The sequence below is a fragment of the Nyctibius grandis genome, chromosome 7, assembly GCF_013368605.1.
Source record: "Nyctibius grandis isolate bNycGra1 chromosome 7, bNycGra1.pri, whole genome shotgun sequence".
Taxonomy (NCBI): domain Eukaryota; kingdom Metazoa; phylum Chordata; class Aves; order Nyctibiiformes; family Nyctibiidae; genus Nyctibius; species Nyctibius grandis.
This window is the reverse complement of record NC_090664.1, coordinates 59,035,099-59,055,854: the sequence shown is the minus strand read 5'-3', so window position 1 is coordinate 59,055,854 and position 20,756 is coordinate 59,035,099. Positions and strand designations below refer to the sequence as shown.

At 46.2% G+C, this 20,756-nt stretch overlaps 1 protein-coding gene across 1 annotated transcript in view; it reads left to right on the top strand.

Moving 5' to 3' along the window:
* The first annotated feature begins 216 nt into the window (after positions 1–216).
* SMARCC1 (SWI/SNF related, matrix associated, actin dependent regulator of chromatin subfamily c member 1) overlaps positions 217–20,756 on the top strand; it is a 94,178-nt gene continuing 73,638 nt past the window's right edge. Inside the window, exons 1-5 of the mRNA XM_068404400.1 lie at positions 217–498; positions 10,320–10,439; positions 14,019–14,104; positions 17,624–17,705; positions 19,364–19,456. Of these exons, the coding sequence (XP_068260501.1) occupies positions 232–498; positions 10,320–10,439; positions 14,019–14,104; positions 17,624–17,705; positions 19,364–19,456 (648 nt within the window). The 5' untranslated portion in view covers positions 217–231. The remainder of the gene's footprint in view (positions 499–10,319; positions 10,440–14,018; positions 14,105–17,623; positions 17,706–19,363; positions 19,457–20,756) is intronic.

Sequence of the window (20,756 nt, the reverse complement as noted above, 5' to 3'; positions counted from 1 at the left end):
AAAGGGCCGCCCGCGCATGCGCCAAGATGGCGGCGGGGCGGCGTGGGGGAGGGGCGGCGGGGCGCCTGCGCTGAGGGCGGCGGCGGGCGGGCGGCAGCGCCGCCGGTGGGGCGGGGAGGGGCTGCACCGGGGGGAGCGGAGCGCAGCGGGCCGGCGGCGAGGCGGGCGGAAGGCGGGGGGGAGAGGATTCCCGAGCATGCCCGAGGGGGCGGGGCGTCCGCCGCTCGACGCATGCGCGGCGTGAGGCGGGTGGGAGGCGCAGGGCCGCGGTGGCGGCGCTCGGCGAGGGTAACAATGGCGGCGGCGGTGGCGGCGGGCGGCGGGACGGGACCCGGAGCCGCGGCGGCGGCCGTGGCGGTGAGCGGCGGCGCCGGCCTGGCGGCGCTGTCGGTGGCGCGGCGGAAGGACGGCGGCCCCACGGGGAAGTTCTGGGAGAGCCCCGAGACGGTGTCGCAGCTCGACTCGGTCCGCGTCTGGCTGGGGAAGCACTACAAGAAGGTGCGGCCCGGCGGGGGCGCGGGGCGGCGGGGAGCGGGGGGACGGCGGGGACCGGACGGACAGAGGCCCCGCGGGGGGAGCGCCCGGCCCAGGGGGCGGGGGTTTAACGGTCCCTGCCCGCGGGGGCGGGGGAGTTCCCCGGCGGCGCCCCGGGGCGGGGAGGCCCGGTACCGCCGCCGGCCTTTGTCGCCGCGGCCAGGGGGAGCCGGGGCGGCCCGGGGCCGTGTCGGTGGGGGGGAGCCTGCGGTGGGCCCCGCTCCCCCGGCGGGCCGGGCCGCGCTCCCTCGGGGATGGAGCTGTCTCGGTCGGTGCCCCGCGTCCGTGTTTACACCGAGGCGAGCCGCAGTGGTAACTTGTGCGGGCAAGTCCCGGCTCGGCTTGGCAGGGTTTTGTACGGGTTTCACTTCAGCCGCACCCCTGAAGTGTTGGGGTGTTTAAAAAGGGGGAAAAAAAAGCCGTCGGTGCTGTTCTGAACCGCGTTTCACCGGATCCGGGGCGTGTGAAGAGCTCGGTGTGTGTTGCTTGTACTTGGGGCAAGTTCACGTGTCGGTGGTGTCGTTGCTCGCTGGGTAGTGAAGCAAACGGGTGTCCCTCGTAGTCCTCTTCCTCTTTCATACATGTTCTCCGTTTCTTTGCTTTCTTTTCCAGTGTTTTTCCTATATGATGATTTTATAACTTTCTTTCAATATCTATGCCTTGAAAAATTATCTGGGGTGAACTTATGGTTTGAGTGGGAAGGGACCTTAAAGCCCACCCAGTCCCAACCCCCTGCCACGGGCAGGGACACCTTCCACCAGACCAGGTTGCTCCCAGCCCCATCCAACCTGCCCTTGAACACTGCCAGGGAGGGGGCAGCCACAGCTGCTCTGGGCAACCTGGGCCAGGCTCTCACCACCCTCACAGCAAAGAATTTCTTCCTCACATCTCATCTCAATCTCCCCTCTGTCACTTTAAAACCGTTCCCCCTCGTCCTGTCACTCCATGCCCTTGTCAAATGTCCCTCTCCAGCTTCCCTGTAGGAACACTTGTAGGAACTTCCCAGAAGACAGATCTATCTGCCGAGACAGCTTTGTAGCAATCCTAGGAAGAGCATTAGCTGGGGCAGAGCGATGTCAAGGGGAGGTGCTGGGCAGCCTCAAGGCGCCTTAGTCTCTGTATTTACCAGAGATCTGCTGTCCATCCCACCCGTCTTGTCAGGCGCCCACCGACAAGTGGGCCCGTCGCTGCGCGGGTGCTGTTGGTGGATTATTTGTGTGGCAGCGCTGTGAAATGGGTGTCGGAACTGCGCTCGGTTAACAACCAGAGCACGTTCAGAGGTGTGTTTGACCGGTCCTTCCACATAGCTCGTTCCGGCGCAGCCTCGTACGGTCGGATCAGCGCAGTGGAGCGGAGGTCGTGGTTTGAGCAGCTGAAGCTGCTTTGTGTTGAGAAGGAAATTGTGACATAAAAATACCTCTTTAGTTTGGCTTTGTTTTGGTTGTGCTTCTCTGCTGTTTCTAGGCTTCTGGAGAGGAGCGTTCTTTCATTTCATAACTGAATACCCACAAGAACACAATAAACTTTGAAATAACTTTGAAGTGGCACCTGCCGTTGTGCAGAGGAGCACGTCACCTTATTAAAAGCATTAACGGTTATCGTCCCTTGCTGCTGTGAATCAAAACGATCTCGACAAGCTGGTTCTCGCCTGGCAGGGCCCCTTATCTGTACTCCAGGAGTGGGAGCTTTCCTTTTGTACTCCGAAGCAAAACTCCTTTATTATAGTTCGTTTAACCTTATCGGTGTTACTGGTTATAAAGATTAGATGGTTATATTTATTTCTGAAACCCTGGAGAGTAATTAGAATTGGACTGGGAAGAAATTGTTGCTGGGCAAGTGAATTTCAAAATACTGTGTAAAATACTCTTCAAAAATGTAAAATCATTTTTGTTTTGGGAAACAATGAAACTGATACATCTTTAAACACTAGTAATATGTATCCTTAGAACTCTAAATTCCCGTGAATTCCTTTTTGATGTGCAGTAAATGGACTCTAGTTCATCTTGAGTTATTTTTCTTTGTGCCGTGGATACTTCACTCTTCAGTTTCTGTCCTGTAATTCAGGTGACAGCTTTGCTGTAGGTCCATGACTTCTTTCAGAAAAGTACGTGGTGATTATAGTTCACTTGTGTCCAGTTTATCGTCTTAAAAATGGACATCTTGGCACTGGTGAAGCTGTCAGCTGTTCTGGGTTTCGTGTCCAGCTCTGGGAGCTCCCGGGATGTTGGGGACCCGTCAGAGAGACTCCCGAGAGCGGCAGCAAACAGGGTCAACGATCCAGAACTCAGGAGGGGCAAGGTGAGACTTGAGAATTGTGACTACAAATCTTCTCATTCTTGTCTCTAGATTAGACAAGTCTTCAAATATCTGAGAGTTCTCTCTGTCTCTCGAGTGTAACTAAAAAAATGAAGAGGTTTAAATGGGGTGTGGAAAACCTGCACTGGATATTGGAGGACTCTCACTGATGGGGAGGAGGAGCCTGGGCGGCGTGGTCAGCCTCTGTCAGAGATCTTTTGATGATGAAGGCTGTTGGGCAGCGACGTGGGTTCTGTAACTCTGCATTGACGGGATGAAACCTTCTGGGTCTGTTTCTTCTCGGCTGAAGTGCTGGCAGTGAGGAAGGCCCTTCCCTGGACGTGCGGAGAGATGGGGTGTGTTGGGGAGGCTTGGGTGGTTGGGTGAGGGATGCCTCTAAAGAGGGGAAGAACACTGGGGAGGCTGCTAGTGACAACAAACATAATGCAATGCAACCCCAAGCCCAAATCCAGGCTGGGTGGAGAATGGGTTGAGAGCAGCCCTGAGGAGAAGGACTTGGGGTGATGGGTGACGAGAAGCTCACCATGAGCCGGCAACGTGCGCTGGCAGCCCAAAGCCACCCGTGTCCTGGGCTGCATCCCCAGCAGCGTGGCCAGCAGGGCGAGGGAGGGGATTCTGCCCCTCTGCTCCGCTCTCGTGAGACCCCCCCTGCAGTGCTGCATCCAGCTCTGGGGCCCAACAGAAGGACACGGAGCTGCTGGAGCGAGTCCAGAGGAGGCCATGGAGATGCTCCGAGGGCTGGAGCCCCTCTGCTCTGGAGACAGGCTGAGAGAGCTGGGGCTGTTCAGCCTGGAGAAGAGAAGGCTCCGGGGAGACCTTCTAGCACCTTCCAGTGCCTGAAGGGGTTACAGGAAAGCTGGAGAGGGGCTTTTGACAAGGGCATGGGGTGACAGGACGAGGGGGAACGGTTTTAAAGTGACAGAGGGGAGATTGAGATGAGATGTGAGGAAGAAATTGTTTGCTGTGAGGGTGGTGAGAGCCTGGCCCAGGTTGCCCAGAGCAGCTGTGGCTGCCCCCTCCCTGGCAGTGTTCAAGGCCAGGTTGGATGGGGCTTGGAGCAACCTGGTCTGGTGGAAGGTGTCCCTGCCCGTGGCAGGGGGTTGGAACTGGATGGGCTTTAAGGTCCCTCCCAACCCAAACCAGTCTGTGATTCTATAGTGACAGAAACCAAAATAGTTTATGCCAAACTTCCTCCCGCTCCACGTTTTTGTGTGTGTGTGATGTATGGAAGTCATCTTGTGCTGTTTCTCCACGCTGAGAGTTGCAGAGGGTCCCCACGTCTTCTCCAGCCTTGCACCACAGTATGGATGTTTGAGCCTTTCTTCCCTATGAGCTGGAAACGGGTTCGTGCTGGTTTCTAAGGCCTGGGGGATCTGCCAGGCTTTCATAGCGTTTGGGTAGACTAACTCTGGTGACATCAAGGTGTCCCCTGTAAGCAGAAATTTATAGTTCAAAAGTAAACCGGGCAAATCACTTTTTACTGGATTAATGCTCGGTGATCTCTAACGTTATGTGTTGTTTAGGTGGTTCCTCTGACATTAAGCAGCAAATTGCTTGTATTTAAATGGCTTGTCGTAAAGCAGAGTTATTTCTTGTATTTAAAATATCTTCCTGAGGTAGTTTGGGGCGGGTTTTTTTTTGGCGCATGTATTAGAAGGATGCAGAAACTAACCTTGGCCTCACAGCTGTTGTCCCTAAGGACTGTTCCCAATGTATGAATCATGTCCAATTCGATATATTGGCCTTTAGGAGCTTGAGCTCCCCCGTAGCTCTGGGAGCTGTGCCCTGCCCCGCTGAGCCAGGAGGCTGGAAACCGGATTTTTTGGGGAGCAGGGTGGTTTGGTTTGGGTTTTAAAGAACAAGTGGAGTGTTGTCTTAAAGGGTGAGTTGGAGGAGAAGACAGCATGGGCTGTGTATTGCCACGAAACCGTGCGGAGCATGAGGTGTCAGTTGGAATTGGGGGTCGTTTGTTGAGTGTCAAGTGCAGAATAATAAGTTTTCTCTCCGCATCAATAGCGCGGCTGAAAGGTGTTGGACTGCTGCCGGCGGAGCGCGTCTGTCCTACCGCAGGGCGGCGGGGACGGCCGGCAGCGTGGGCTCCCTTTGTGCCCTTCTATTAATAAGCCTCAGCCCGGCAGCGAGGAGGGACGAGCCGCTTGTTGGCAGCTGGTGGGAAACGGCAGTTGTTGTGCCCGAAGTGTCTGTCTGGAGACCACCTGCTTGCTCACCGCCAGCCAGGAGCAGAGCGTAGAGGATTTGGAGTTCTCTTTCGGCTGGCTCTGGCTTCTGTCAGTGCTGACCTTACAAGTGTGTCTTCGGTGACTGACTTAGAGAAAATCCTCCCTCAGATTAAATCAGTGTTTGCAGCTTTTCTGCGTTCTCGCCTTTAAAAAAGGAACAAGGGCTACAACCTAAATCAAAGTATTTTAACGTTGGTTTTCCGTTCCCTTTTATTTAACCATCTGAGCTGAATGTTCTTTGTTTTGAGGGAAGGATTTTGTGCGTCAGGGCTACAACACAGAGCCATAATGTGGTTATTTGAGGTCAGTAACCACATCAGAGCTGGGAACACAGATCTGTCCCTTGCGTCTGTGACAAAGGCTTTCCATGCTGCTTCAAATCCCGCTGGTGAAGACGTTTCCTCTGCTAGTGGTTACTCTCCATTCTTGAACTATTTGAGTTATACTGAAATATAACCGTACGTGTTTTCTACTTCAGATTATGTGGGTGGTTTTATTTCTAATTGACACGGAAATGTTAGAAAAACCTTTGCTGCGTTGATGGGGCTTTGGAATTTCAGCACTTGAACAAAATCCTCTTACGCCAAAGGTGTGTGCCTAGGAACAGGGCGTCCTTTCTGTCTTCTGGAATTTGCCGGTTAAAAACCTTTATTTGCTGCAGAATCTAGTGGAAAACTTGTAGATTCCAGACTTCTGTGGTCCCCTCAAACCCACTGCGTGTCCATCAGGAAATCATCTCACTGGTTTTGCAGCTTCAAAGATCCGTTTGTATCGCTGCTTAGTGTGTGTGAGTGGATGAGGGGAGTCTTTGGTTTCCTGGTGAAGTTTTTTTTGCCCTTATTGTTTTGGGGGAACCTCAAAGAAGCAACTTTTCTGTATAAAAAGCTGACAAGAATAGTGGCAATGCAGAATAGGATCAGTGGTTCCTTCCTTTCTGATGGCTTCCAGCTGTCAGTGCCTCCTGCGAGGGGCAAAAATGGGATCTGCACATCAAGGAGTAAGCGCCTGAAAAATTTCCCGTGTCTAAGAATCCTCTTTCCAAGGTATATTCTCATGTAAATGTTTGTGTTTGTTTTTTTTTCCAAAGGAAAACATTTGGAAAAGAAATACAGTAAGCCAGTACAAGAATAGCACCTCTTCTGGGTGCATTTTTTTGGGCGAGGTTGCAGTGCTGGATGCTCCAAGTCATTTACAGTGTTGGCTTGGGGACCGTGGTTTATGAGTGACAAAGAAACCCTACTGGAAAACCCTCAGCTTTGACTGTTTCTGTACTGATTTTCATTTTCTGTTTTTGTTGTGAAGAGTAAGTTCCTTCCCTGATTATCTTTTACGTGAATTATCTTCCCATACTTTATTGCATCCTCAAGCTGGAAGCTGGGAGAACCGTAGCTAGAGGGTTACGCCGAAGGCAGTGTTGTTCTAGGTGCCCTAAAGAAGCTGTGGGTTTAAGTAGGTTGTGTGGGTTGAGAGGTGGAGTAGTGAAATCCCAAGTTTTTGGATTGGTGATTGGTTTTTGTTTTGTTTTAAATGATGGGCATAATGATGGGAATTGCTTCATACTTGTATTTCACTGTTAATAGGAGCCATCAACCCTTGCTGTCTTGTTGCGTTTTACCCATTTTTTGGTGCTTTATTAATTTAAAATATTGTGTTCAACTTGGTGCAAAAAGCTTGAAGGCTTTTAGCCTGTACAGAAAAAGCAAATGTAGCAATATGGAGGTTTTTCTTCCCATTAAATGAGTTATAATGGTTATGAGGGTGTTCCTCTATTCAGTGTTGCCAGAATGAAGACTGTGGAGCTTCAGCAAAGATATGCAAAAGCTGCTTTTGCATTTTTTATCTTCCTGGAGTACACCTCCCATGCGAAACCAAGGGTGTACTCCTACAACGTACGCTGTTTCACTGGGGAAAAAATTGATATCTGTTACTCTAGGTAGGTGTTTAAAGTGCTATAGCTGGGTGGGTGGGTGGGCAGTCTTAAGCAGCTGGGCTTAGGTTGGAACCAGCAGCTTTGCTTTGTGAACACTGATGACACCAAACTGGGAGGAGTGGCTGGCACACCAGCAGACCGTGCTGCCAGTCAGAGAGACCTGGACAGGCTGGAGAGTTGGGTGGGGAGAAATTTAATGAACTATAACAAGGGCAAGTGTAGAGTCCTGCACCTGGGCAAGAACAACCCCATGTACCAGTACAAGTTGGGGACAGAGCTGTTGGAGAGCAGCGTAGGGGAAAGGGACCTGGGGGTCCTGGTGGACAACAGGATGACCATGAGCCAGCAGTGTGCCCTCGTGGCCAAGAAGGCCAGTGGCATCCTGGGGTGCATTAGAAGGGGTGTGGTCAGCAGGTCAAGAGAGGTTCTCCTCCCCCTCTACTCTGCCCTGGTGAGGCTGCATCTGGAATATTGTGTCCAGTTCTGGGCCCCTCAGTTCAAGAAGGACAGGGAACTGCTGGAGAGAGTCCAGCGCAGAGCCACGAAGATGATGAAGGGGGTGGGACATCTCCCGTATGAGGAGAGGCTGAGGGAGCTGGGTCTCTTTAGCTTGGAGAAGAGGAGACTGAGGGGTGACCTCATTAATGTTTATACATATGTAAAGGGCAAGTGTCATGAGGATGGAGCCAGGCTCTTCTCAGTGACATCCCTTGACAGGACAAGGGGCAATGGGTGCAAGCTGGAACACAGGAGGGTTCCACATAAATATGAGGAAAAACTTCTTTATGGTGAGGGTGACTGAACAGTGGCACAGGCTGCCCAGAGAGGGTGTGGAGTCTCCTTCTCTGGAGACATTCAAAACCCGCCTGGACGCGTTCCTGTGTGACATGATCTATGTGATCCTGCTCCGGCAGGGGGTTGGACTGGATGGTCTTTCGAGGTCCCTTCCAATCACCAGCATTCTGTGAGTCTGTGAACACGTTTAACGTGTATGGCATGTGAACGTGGTCGAGACCGAAGCTGTCTTGGTGATAGAAATAGGATTATTTGATGTGAAGTCGGGCACTTGATCTGCTACGCTTTTGTGTAAATCCTAAATGTGTCGTTTAGCAGGTACCGGTTTTGCCTGCACCTTTTCATTTGCATTTGTTTGATTTCATTATAATTGGCAGAGCTGAACTAAAAGCTCAGAGTTTTATTCAGACTTGCGTGAGGTGGTGGTGCAAAGGTTCAGCGTGGAAAGTGCTGGGAGCTTTAGGGCTGTTAGCTGCGATCCCTACACCCGGCTGTGGTGGTCGCTTGTTTTTAAATTATACAAAAAATCGTACAAGATAAATCCTTTATTAACAGATATAAAAATACACAGCACTGTATGCGTTTTGGTAATCATCCTTCTTGGTTTAGCAGCACTTAGGACACTGATAAGGGTTCTGGCACATTTAGCACAGGGGGTTTAAGTGTTATTCTGTGCCTCCTTGCTGGAGACTTGTACCACGTGTACCGAAGGCAAGAGCCCGCGCGCTTCCCACCTGGTGAGCTAACACGGAGGCTGGGACGGGTTTTTCAGCAAAAGATGCTGGATTAACTGGGGCATCTGAGTGAGTCACATGCTCCATTTTGCCGTCCTGTCTAAGCTCAGTAATTCCAACAAAAGATTGCTTAAACCGCTCCGGTGAATTCAGCTGCAGCACCCACAGCTTCTAGTCCAAACTGTATTATAAAGTAGTTGCTAGTGGAGGGGAGCACGAGGGTCTAGAGGGTTTTAAAAAGCCTGGGAGCAAAAGTCTTTATCTTAACTGGGGTTCTAACAGCAATAACGACTGTTATTGCTGCTTCATATCTCTGTGGTAGCTGATGTGAATTGATGGGAGTTATTAATTGGGTAAAACTGTCACAACTGCCTGCCTTCTCTGGGGGGAGGGAAGAGGGCGAAGAAAAACGTGGCTTTGGAAATTAGCTTTCTGTTCTTTACAGGCTCATATTCTCCGGGGCAACCAGCAATAGGACAAGAGGACACAGCCTCAAGCTGTGCCAGGGGAGGGTCAGGTTGGCCATTAGGAAGCATTTCTTCTCAGCAAGGGTCATTAGCCATTGGAAGGGGCTGCCCAGGGAGGTGGTGGAGTCACCATCTCTGGAGGGGTTTAAGAAAAGCCTGGCCATGGCACTTAGTGCCCTGGTCTAGTTGCCATGGTGGTGTCAGGGCAATGGTTGGACTCGATGATCCCTGAGGTCTCTTCTAACCTGGTTGATTCTGTGATTGATATTTCTAGATCAGGTTTTATACACAGGGCAGGACACCTGGGGAGTCTTATTTGTGTCCTGCGAGTTGTGAAGATTTAATTTCTCAGCTGTGTCTGTCTGCCTCTTCACAAGTGCTGAAGGAACCTGCATCTCAAGGTAGTCGGATACTGTATAATTGTAATGGAAAAGTCGGTGTCTGTGTAGTGGCTTGTGCCGTGTAGATGGTGCTTTGGAAGGTGTAGTTGGATTTGACAGCTGTTCAACACCAGTGCTTTAAATTTTGAGGGCTCTGGCTCTCAAAAATTTTTTAAGGGGCTTTAGGAGAATCTGATTTGAGGGAAGAGCAGAGGCCTTATGGCTCATAGTATTGCCCAGGTGAATGACTCTAGGGTAGCTAATATTACTCCATATTCTACATGAACAAGTAATATTTGTTCTGCTTTTCAAAGTCTTCTGGCGTAGTGAGGAGATTACATCCAGTAAGTGAATATTGTAATATTAGGAGTAATGAAAACTCAAAAGCCATGGGACCTTTTTTATATTCCATGCTGTGATTTCCCCTTTTCATTAGAAGTATAACCTTGGGAAATCTTGAGCTTGTTGCAGAGCGTTGCAGATGTAGTTGTCTGGATCAGCTTTTCTGTCTGTACGTGACGTGCTGTGTAGTACCAAATGGATGCTCGTAGGATTAATGTGGAGTAGTTGATTACAGAAGGAGCTCGTAAAGTTGCTGTAGAAAGCTTTGGGTATGTGTGGGCCAGAATTAGTCTGTTCCTTTATTAGGAACTACAAATCAGATTGAAGTAGTTAATCTCTCTCTGTAAAGCACCGTGATGAACTGGTGATGATTCAGAGATATGTTTTAAGACTAAAGCCTGAGAAATGTTTGTGCTTGGTGTTCCTCCTGTGCATGTACCCCCCCCTCCCAGCCACACAGTGATCTTTAAATCTTAAACTGTGCTCTACAACTGACAAAGTCGTCTGGGGAATTAAACCAGGCTTCATGTTTTTATTATCCTCTATCCCAAGTAAGCATGTGGGTTTTTTTTCTCTTTCAGTATGTCCAAGCAGATGCTCCTACCAATAAAACACTGGCTGGGCTGGTGGTGCAGCTGCTGCAATTCCAGGAAGATGCCTTTGGAAAACACGTCACCAATCCTGCCTTCACAAAGCTTCCTGTGAGTATTGGGGTTAACCCGCTGCTATTACAACAGCATATTTTGTTCTCCATCCAGTATCTGCGCTGCTGGTGTGCTTCCAGGTGACTGGGAGACCTGTGCTTAGCCCGAAGCTTTTGTTGATGCATCCTCTGGAAGGGGTGACATAGCACACTCCTCCTTAAAAGCAGATTTTCAATGGAATACTCCTTATTTTCTATACATTTGGAAATGATTTCCTGAGTGGAATACTTCTTATTTTCTATACATTTGGAAATGATTTCCTGAATACTGTGGAAAGGTTTGAATTTCTGGTAAAATTCTATGTAAACTTGTAAATTTTAAGTTGAATCTGTTTGGACTGATGCATCCTAAACTGACTGAATAACATGCACTTTCCAAACCAAACAAGTTTCAATTGAGCATTTCTGTTGATTAAACATCAGCCTTGTAATGCTGTCAACACTGAAAAATGGCTTTACCGTGTTCTTTAGTAGCACATCGTTACCTAATTACTCCAAGGTAGTTTTCCAGTCACTCAGAATATTGGTGTACAGAAATGATATCAACATTTTAAGGGTTGCTCATTTAAAGTTCAAACTTGGCATGTGTGTAGCGGCGGTATCCCAGTGAGTGTGTTCAGAGAACAGCCTCGTGCTTGGAACCCTGCCTGCCACCAAAAGAATCTTGTCCAAGTGAGCGTGAAGTCTAAACAGCTGATAGAGGGAAGAGGGATGGGGCGAGTAGTAAGGACAGAGTAACAAAGGGATTTCAGTTGTGAAGGGCGAGGACTGCAGCACGGTATCAAGCCCAGAATCACAGAATCGTCTTGGTTGGAAAGGACCTTTAAGATCGAGTCCAACCATCAACCCAACATTGCCAAGTCAGCACCCAATTGGCTGATTTAGGGTAGGTTTTGGGGGCCAAGAAGCTGTTGTAGATGTGTACGTATGCATTGTGGACATCAGCAGGAAGGGCTTTGCTGATCTTTGCCACAGAATGCTTACAGGGAACCTAAGGTCGTGCAGTCTGGGGTTCTGTTTAGATACACGTACTGTTGGAAATATTTATAACTGATTATAATATCATAAACTGAAGTTCTGAAAATGAGTGAAAGTACTTCTATCTTCTTTGGTCCACCACTTACAGAATACTGTCTTTTATTATTTTACAGTGTTTTTTTTCCCCAGACATTTTGCTTATGTAATTTTTGTGAAGAGTGTGAATTCATGCATGTTTTCTCCAGAAGAGGGGTTTTCAAACTTACTTATTGGGTGAAGCTCTTGGTGCTTAAGAATGCACAAGGAAGCAGCACAAGATGCTGTTTAAGATGTAGCTCATGATCTCTTCTGCTCTGATCACCTGATATCTCAGTGGTAATGAGAAGCTTTAGGGACAGAGGTGAACATTGCGGTGCTTCATTTTGATGTGTCGGTGTAGACCATAAATCTATACTCATATTCAACAAGTTGATAAACCATTTGAGTGCTCTCAAGTCTTAAATCAATTTGCCTTATCTTAAAAATGGGTAATAAAGATTTCAGTGGCGTTGTAAATATGTTGTTCCTGTGTTTAACTATTCTTAGTGTTTCGAAGGTCTGATCTGATCAAATTTGCTCAGCTAGAGCTTACAGCAGTTGGATCTCTGCTCTTGATTACTTCCAACGGAAGACAACTCATCAGTACATCTTCCTTTATATTGTTTTTATGAGAAAAAGCAATATATACTCTTAAGATGAGGTTAGCTTTCACTTTTTTAGACATGTAATTCAAGGTACTGGCTGCTAAGGAGGCTTCGTTATTCTATGGTAGCACTTTGGAGACGTGCAGAATGCGTCGGTTTTACAAGACTATGACTTGGGAAGAGAGGTGGGGCGAAGGGCTGTCTGAAGTGACGTTGCTAATCTCCAAAAATGTGTTGAAAAGCTATTGCAGACTTCAGCTGAAAAGAAACTGAATGAAGCTAAAAGAGATTAAAAGTTTGGGGTTGTCTTAGTGACTGTTGAGTATCGCTGTGTTCCTGGCAAGGGATGCTCTGAAGGGACGCTGCCCAGGGAGGTGGTGGAGTCACCATCTCTGGAGGGGTTTAAGAAAAGCCTGGCCATGGCACTTAGTGCCCTGGTCTAGTTGCCATGGTGGTGTCAGGGCAATGGTTGGACTCGATGATCCCAGAGGGCTCTTCCAACCTGATTGATAGCATGTAGGACAGCTGAAGATGAGTAACAGCAACTTGCATACTACTGCTGTAAAAATATTCCTTACAATGGGTTTTCTGGCCTCGTGTCGAGATTATTTTTTTACAGCAGCTGGTGTTTGCGTGCATGTTTGTAAACCAACGCTTGTGTTCTCGGAGCCAAGTCTTATGGCAATAAAATCATTAGCGTGTTAAAATGTTTTATTTTCATTCAAGCTTCTGACCAGCGACTGCTCCATCCGTAGAGGACTTGAGTTTGCTAAGAATAGCACTGCAGTGCTTGCAGCTCGTAAGCTGGCGAGTGCCCCCACGGCAGCTTTGAGCTCTCTGTTGCTGTTGGTGCACAGCAGAGCTCTGAACAGATGGTGGAGCAGGAGCGGTTCTGTTCTCGTTGTCCGTGTTAGTAAATGCTCCTGAGGTGTAATATAATGGACTTAAGAAAATTACCTGCTCTGATCTGAAAGGTAAGACAGAAGCTTGGTCAGAAACATTCCTAGGAAGGCTGTTGTCTGTGTGGTGTCTCCAGCTTTGTGCTTTCTCTAGTTCCAGCAGAAGGCAGCTGGCAGAAAACCGCCGGTAACTGGAGCCCAGCCATTAAACAACTCCCCAAATTCTGTTCTATGAATTGAGGAGGCTCAGAGGTGACCTTAGTGCAGTCTACAACTACCTGAAGGGAGGTTGTAGCGCAGTGGGAGTCGACCTCTTCTCCCAGGCAACTGGCAATAGGACAAGAGGACACAGCCTCAAGCTTGGCCAGGGGAGGGTCAGGTTGGACATGAGGAAGCATTTCTTCTCAGCAAGGGTCATTAGCCATTGGAAGGGGCTACCCAGGGAGGTGGTGGAGTCACCATCTCTGGAGGGGTTTAAGAAAAGCCTGGACATGGCACTTAGTGCCCTGGTCTAGTTGCCATGGTGGTGTCAGGGCAATGGTTGGACTCGATGAGCCCAGAGGGCTCTTCCAACCTCGTTGATTCTGTGTTTCTGTGAATACGGAGCCCAGCTTTTACCTGTTCATTTCTAATACAGATGTAGCTGTCAGCAAAGACACTCTTCAATCTTAGGTTTAATTTTCTGTGAAATGGATGTTCGAAGAGTAGTTTGGATTTCTGTTTGACAGCTATGCAAGGAATTTTTTGCAAGCTACTCGCGTAAGGAGGGACTTGGAGCTTTCAGATATATCAGGTGCTGCTTGGAAACATGAAGAATTCTACTTAAACCAACTGCATTTAATCTTCTCAAAACATTCTTAAAGGAGAACGTAAAACTCCAAAAGTGATTCATCTGAAAATTAAACTATGCACTTGATAAGTTAGATGTCTGAAACTCAGCTAACAAGTATGTATTAATTTAAAATAATTACATAAAAGTCAATGTCACTGTGTTTTCACTTTTCTTTTGGGTTCCAGGCAAAGTGCTTCATGGATTTCAAAGCTGGAGGTACATTATGTCACATTCTTGGTGCTGCTTACAAATATAAGAATGAACAGGGCTGGTGAGTTTCTCTTTTTGATTTTTACACCTTTTGCATGAAATTAAGCACTTGAAATGCCCGTGCAAACTACTTAAAGTTTAATATTTTCCGGAGAATTGGGTAAGCAAGGGAGTTGGAGATGGGAAGAGGACATTTTTCTCCTGTTTTGCTGATGGTAGCTTTTTTTAAGACACACCCCCACACTTCTAAATTTAAAGATTGTCCAAGTTTAAGGTTTTGAGCCTGTAGGTTGGCAGTTAATTACAAGCTTGAGGCTTTTTTTTGATGTTTACTTGCCATATGACTGAGCAAATTAACCAGTATCTTAGAATTGCTGTTTCCTGTTATAATATATAAATTTTTTGTTACTGTATTGAGTGTAGGGTTTAGTTATGACCGGGAAAACATGAAGCATTGCATAATAAATGTTCAGTTTTCCATTGCTTATCAACCTCTATAAATGGGGGGTGTAAGGAGTTAGAAACACTGCTCACGTAGCTGTTGACACGAGTATTAAAACCATTCACGTGACATCCCAACAGTAGCATGGCCTGTGTGTTTCTAAGTTAAATCCTCTTTCCAAGGCAGCAGAAGCTGAGAACATTGGAAAAAATCTGAGGATGAAAAATTGAGAGATGAAAGTAGGCAGAGATTGTTCTTGTACATGAATTTAAGTAGTTTCTGATGTGATGTTGTGCAGACCTGTAGTAGCATTCCTGGAATTGGCTGTGTTTGTTACCCGCCAGAGCAAATTAAAAGGGAAAAATAAAGTTGTTTTAGTAGGGTTGGTTGTTTTTAGGAATAGATTATACTCATATCAGCTAAATGGATGTCTTGCCAACACCCAGGGCATGGCACATGTTTGTAGTGCTCTGGGTGGCATTATCTTTCAGGAGTGTCTTGCTACCTCTTTGCCTTGAGATAAAGGAGTTAAATGGCTCCTACTTCATAAATATTTACACATTCCATTTTTTTCCAAACAAATTTAGTTTTCAGTCATGGAAATTTGTCAGCAAAACTCCAGTACGTGGTTGCCTCCTCTCTTCTCACTCCCTTGCTGATGCCTTAAAACTAGTGTGGGTAGTGCCTTGTGTTTGTGCATGTGGGATGTAGAGGGAAGTAATATTGAATTTAACTCCGAGGATCAGACGTAGAGCTTGGAATGTATCCATCACTGACTCAACCAAATAATATGTGGTGTTTTGCCTGAAATATGATTTATTTTTTTTTTAATGGTATGCATTGTCGCTTTTGCTTAACCTGTTTGTGAATGATCTGTCTTATAGGAGAAGTACCTTTCCTCGTCATAATAGGTATGTCTGAAAAGTGCACTTATCCAGTGCAGCTGGACATACCTTGTCTCTCACTGCCATTCAAGTAGTTGTTTGCTAAAACCTGTCAGAGGGTGTCAGTTCAACTGAGGACAGGAAGAGTGATTACTGCTATTTTATCTCAATGAGCAACTAAAGTGCTATTTCTTAATATATTGACATGCTTCTCTTAAAGTAGGGGTTTCAAAAGCAGGCAGAAACTTGGGGGCATGTATAACATTAAATGAATAAATAATGCAGATTTTAGGCAACTAAACGTAAAAATTCTGGTCAAACTTGAAGCCTTAAGTATCTTTGTTTCATAGGTACTGAACACTTTATTAGATGTCTAGGAAAATAGGTCAGTTTGTGTTTATTTGGCATTAGTCTTCCTTCACTTCCTTGAAACTATTACCTTTGGGAAGTGTGTGTTTTAATTACAGACTATGAAGCTGTCAATGGCTGAACACTGGAGACGTGGCTTGATCTTGGCTCTTAAAATCCGATATATTATAGGTGTAAAATACTTTATTGTGTTGTGCAGTGAACTGAGAGACTTCTTGGTGTCTGGCCCTACTTCTAGAAGTCAGTGTAAACCTTTCAACACGCACAACGCTATTTAAAGAGGTCATAAATTGATTTTAAAATCCAAAGGTCTAATAAATATGCCAGGATATTATCTTTAAGGTGTTTTCCAGGCCTTAATGTGAGGGGAGGAGTCCCTAACACTGCTTTAAGGGAGAAGCTGTTTCACTAACTAAATGTTTCTAGTGCTGCCCAACACTACAGAGTATTTATGCAGTCCCGCCTGCGTGGGCAGCTTCTTTCTGAACATGCTAGAGAGCCTCAAGTGAAGGAAAACTCAGTGGTCTCAACTGAAGTGTCTTTGTTTAATTTACTAGTGTAATATTGATGTGATGCCATCATTGTGTGGTAGTGGGTTTTGTGACTCAAAATCAGTCTTGCATTGGTTTACTTTCGTTGTATATTTATAAACTTTAAAATTTGATGTGTTTAAAAGAAACTGTCATTAGATACAGGCACAGGAATAAAATTAACATTTAGAAATAAAATAGTCTATTTTAAGATGGGGTGTTAACTTAAAGCATATCAGTCACTGCATGGTAACTACGTGCGTGGCTTGTTCAGTGTGTTAAGTGTACAGGGGACTTCTTCTTCAGCCCTACAGTTAAGAGCGATTTCAGACTCTACCCACAGCTTTTTCCAGAACTTGAGAGGTACAGAAGTGCACCAGACAGTGTTTTACACCTGAGAGTCAACAGCCTGATCATCTAAACGTATCACTGTGCTTTGGAAAGGCTGAACTGTTGAGGTCAGGCCCAAAGCTGTTTCGGAGGCGCCTGCAGCACTCCTGCCCCTGGCTGGTGGCGATGAGCTTGGCGAGGGGCTGGCGTTAGTGCTGCTGCTGTCCCACCTCTCAGGTGCTTGGGGGTCACTTCAAATTCTTCTCTTGAGTTGATTCATCCATGACTTCACTGTGTGTACGGTTCAGGTGGATGCAGCAGAATGCCTTTGGGGGGCTCTTGTGGTTCTTCCTGTAGAAAGTCTCAGATTTTGTGTTATCCCCCCCATTTCTGATAAACACTTAAATCTGCATTGTTATTTCAATAATTTTGATTACTTTGTCAATGAAGTAGCAAACTTTAAAGTACCAGAGTCCAACAAAAATGATCATAAAATGCTTACGTGGATTATTAGCTACCTGTATGGTGTGTGTGGGGTGGCTTGTTCTCAAACAGATGAGTAGTTTTGAATATCTCAGGCAGACGAATTGCTGTGTTTTTCCTGGATTAGAATCTGGGACTGGTGGATGGTGCAACTAGAAGTAAGAGAAACGTGAGAGCTTGTTCATGACTTTTCTCATCTAGTTGTTGAAATCCATCGTGAGCATCTGATTATATTTCTGTTTAATTATCCTTTGTGACCGTAGTGGAATGCACAACCCTGCTACGGGGTTCTGTTGGACGGTGTCAACCTTCATTTTTCCTAAACATTTCACAAATCAATTGCATTTTGTTGATTTGGTTCATTGTGATTTTTCTTGCTTGTGAGGGCTGCCAAGTGAAGTAAGAATATTTGTGATCGTGCTTTAAGTGTTCTTATGTAGCTGCCATGATACACTGTTGTTTTCATGTGGAACGTGAAAGATTTTTGACTACTGAATGGAGGAGAATTGAATTTAATATTTCTGAATTATTTTCCTTAACAGGCGGAGGTTTGACCTGCAGAATCCATCCCGAATGGATCGAAACGTGGAGATGTTCATGAACATTGAGAAAACACTAGTGCAGGCAAGAAACTCATGTACAAAACTCTGTGTTCACATGCTCAGGGGAAGGGATTCACTGGCTTTTTATGGACCTCAGCTGTGCCCCACTGCAGAGTTTCATCCTGGATTTCCATAGGAATATTATACTCTTTTCTTCCACCCATTTTAGTCACAATTCCATGTTATCCCTTGAAAACTTCAGAATGTTTTCAGTGATATTCTGTGGATGTGCACAGGGTGAGGAAAACCTGTTTGTAAGGGAGGAGAAAGCATCCTGAGTGTCTAAGTCTTCCTGTGAAAGGAACACCCTTAGGATTGAGTAACTGGTTCTGTACATACCCATTCAGCTGCTGCCTTTCTCAACACTTTCAGCTTGATGTAAGTTTGACTTTTTTCAGGGTTAGGGTACATTTTAGAGACTCTCACTTGCTTTATCAAGCAAGTTACTGCCAGAAGAGAGCAGGTAACAGCTGTATGGAATCTAATTTGAAGTTGTTTTTTTTTTTAACCATTGTGTGTGAATAACAATTTTTGTTTTCAAACTCTAAAACCAAGCTCAGTGTATAACATAGTTAAGACGTAACTTTCAGGTGCTTATCAAAAATGGAAACATCAATCAATCAACGAGGTTGGAAGAGCCCTCTGGGCTCATCGACTCCAACCATTGCCCTGACACCACCATGGCAACTAGACCAGGGCACTAAGTGCCATGGCCAGGCTTTTCTTAAACCCCTGCAGAGATGGTGACTCCACCACCTCCCTGGGCAGCCCCTTCCAATGGCTAATGACCCTTGCTGAGAAGAAATGCTTCCTGATGTCCAACCTGAACCTCCCCTGGCGCAGCTTGAGGCTGTGTCCTCCTGTCCTATCGCTAGTTGCCTGGGAGAAGAGGCCGACTCCCACTGCGCTCCAACCTCCCTTCAGGTAGTTGTAGACTGCACTAAGGTCTCCCCGGAGCCTCCTCTTCTCCAGGCTAAACACCCCCAGCTCCCTCAGCCGTTCCTCGCAGGTCAGACCCTCCAGACCCTTCCCCAGCTTGGTCGCCCTCCTCTGCACTCGCTCCAACACCTCAACATCTTTCTTGAAATAGGAGGGACAGCAAAAACAAATAATACTCTTAATAGAAAAAAACCTGTTGCCATAGTATGGTGGTTTCAGTACATAATAGAGTACACGTTAAGATCCAAAATAAAAGGAACGTGTATCTGCATATATCATAAAAATGCATGAATCTGCATGTCGGTGCAACAGGACAGATTCAGCTTTGGCAGTTGACACGCAGGGAACTTAAATTCCCTTTCAAGCAAAGTCTTCCAGAGCCTGTCCAAAATTCTTTGAAATCAAAGACATGGTTTCCATTAAAGATGCTGTTGTGAAAGCAGGACCGTGAGAACAGCTACGCTGGGTCACATTCCCTTCATCCATGATAATGTCTCTGATGGAGCTAGCAGCAGATCTGCAGAGACCAGAAGGAAATCCAGGATAAAGCTTTGGCAGGGAGGGGTGCAGAGGGAATATTGCTGTCACGGGAGTTTCTGGAGCTAGAGCTAGTGTGCTGTGTCACACAACACGTGTTCCTTTTGAGCTTTTCCAAGCATTGGTGATCTTAATAGGAATTTTGTGATTTATGTCAGAGGTGGTCTACTAATTTCTTATTTAACTTCTTATTCTCTCCACTAGAACAATTGTCTGAGCAGACCGACCATCTACCTCATTCCAGATATAGAATTGAAGTTGGCTAATAAATTGAAGGATATTGTCAAGCGTCACCAGGTAACTGTTAAATAACATGTCTTAATGTTTTGTCAGTTGAAGATAAAGTGTATTTGTCTGATTATGAACAATTGTCTCAACTTCAGTTGTGTAATTTTTCACAAGTTATTCTTAATTATTCAGCTGATTCAGGATGCCTGCTATGCTTAAATTGGAGTTAATGCTTCAATTTTCCTTTCATAAAGGAATTCTGTAGTGAACTCGAAGCATCCTATATCCATGGATGATTTAAGGGACTTTGAAAGCAGGCAGCTTTGTCTCTAAAGGGATGTGAAGAATTGAAAACACAAATTGTCCCTAATTCTGTATTTTGGGCTTTTTTCCTTTGCTCTGCCTCTGAATTCTCATCTTGTATTTGTGTCCCTACCTGTGCTTGCTCACTGTCTTGAGGTTTTTTTTTAACCTATTGTTGTCATCCTCCCTCTACCCCATCCCTAGTACCTGTTTCCAAGTCCTCGCTGCTCTGCCTGCAGCCCGTGCAGAGGAGTTGCATCTCTCTTGTCCCAGCTCGTGTGATCTCTGGGCTTATAAAAAGAGGAGTCAGGAAGGGGTTTGTCCTCTCTGCTGAAGATGCTGTTACTGTTTCTGGTAGTCACACTTTTTCTGATTCTCTTCATAAATGTGGAGGAGTCTTCTGAGAAGAGCCAGAATAATAATTTAGGAACTTGAAAGCAGATAATGAGTGAGATTTTGCATTTCTATCTGCTTCAAGAAAAGTGTTTTGTCAGTAGAGAGCTCTTCCATCTTGTTACGCCTTCAGCTCCCAGTCACATTCAGTTTAGCAGAGGCAGGGAACAAGCCTTACAGTCTGCTTACACCTCAGAAAGCTGTTGTAATGTAGTTATCCATCCTTTTGTTTTCAGTCAGAATCACAGATTCATGCCTGGGCTCTTTTCTTTCCCTTTGAATGCTTTTAAATTCTTCTTGCTTTCCAGCTTTCTTTTTGCTGTCGCTCAGAACACCTCCTCTCCCTTTACCTGGTTCTATGAACTCTTGGTGTAGGAACTCTTGCCCTTCAGCCCCTGATATCAGAGTAGTCTCCAAATATTGCTACCATAACGCAACGCATCTTCATGTGTTTTCAATTTTCCTCCTTTTGATGCTGTCTTCTAAATAAATTGTATATCGTTGACTTTAACCGATCCCATGGGCTCTTAAATCCTTTAAATAAATCTGTCAAGTATTTATGGAATGTAAATTTGGAACAACATTTTCATACAAACTCTTCCAAAATGTAACTCCTCTGCAGCAGCGTCTGCAGACTGAATTTCTGCTGTCCTTGGAAATGACACTTCATCTA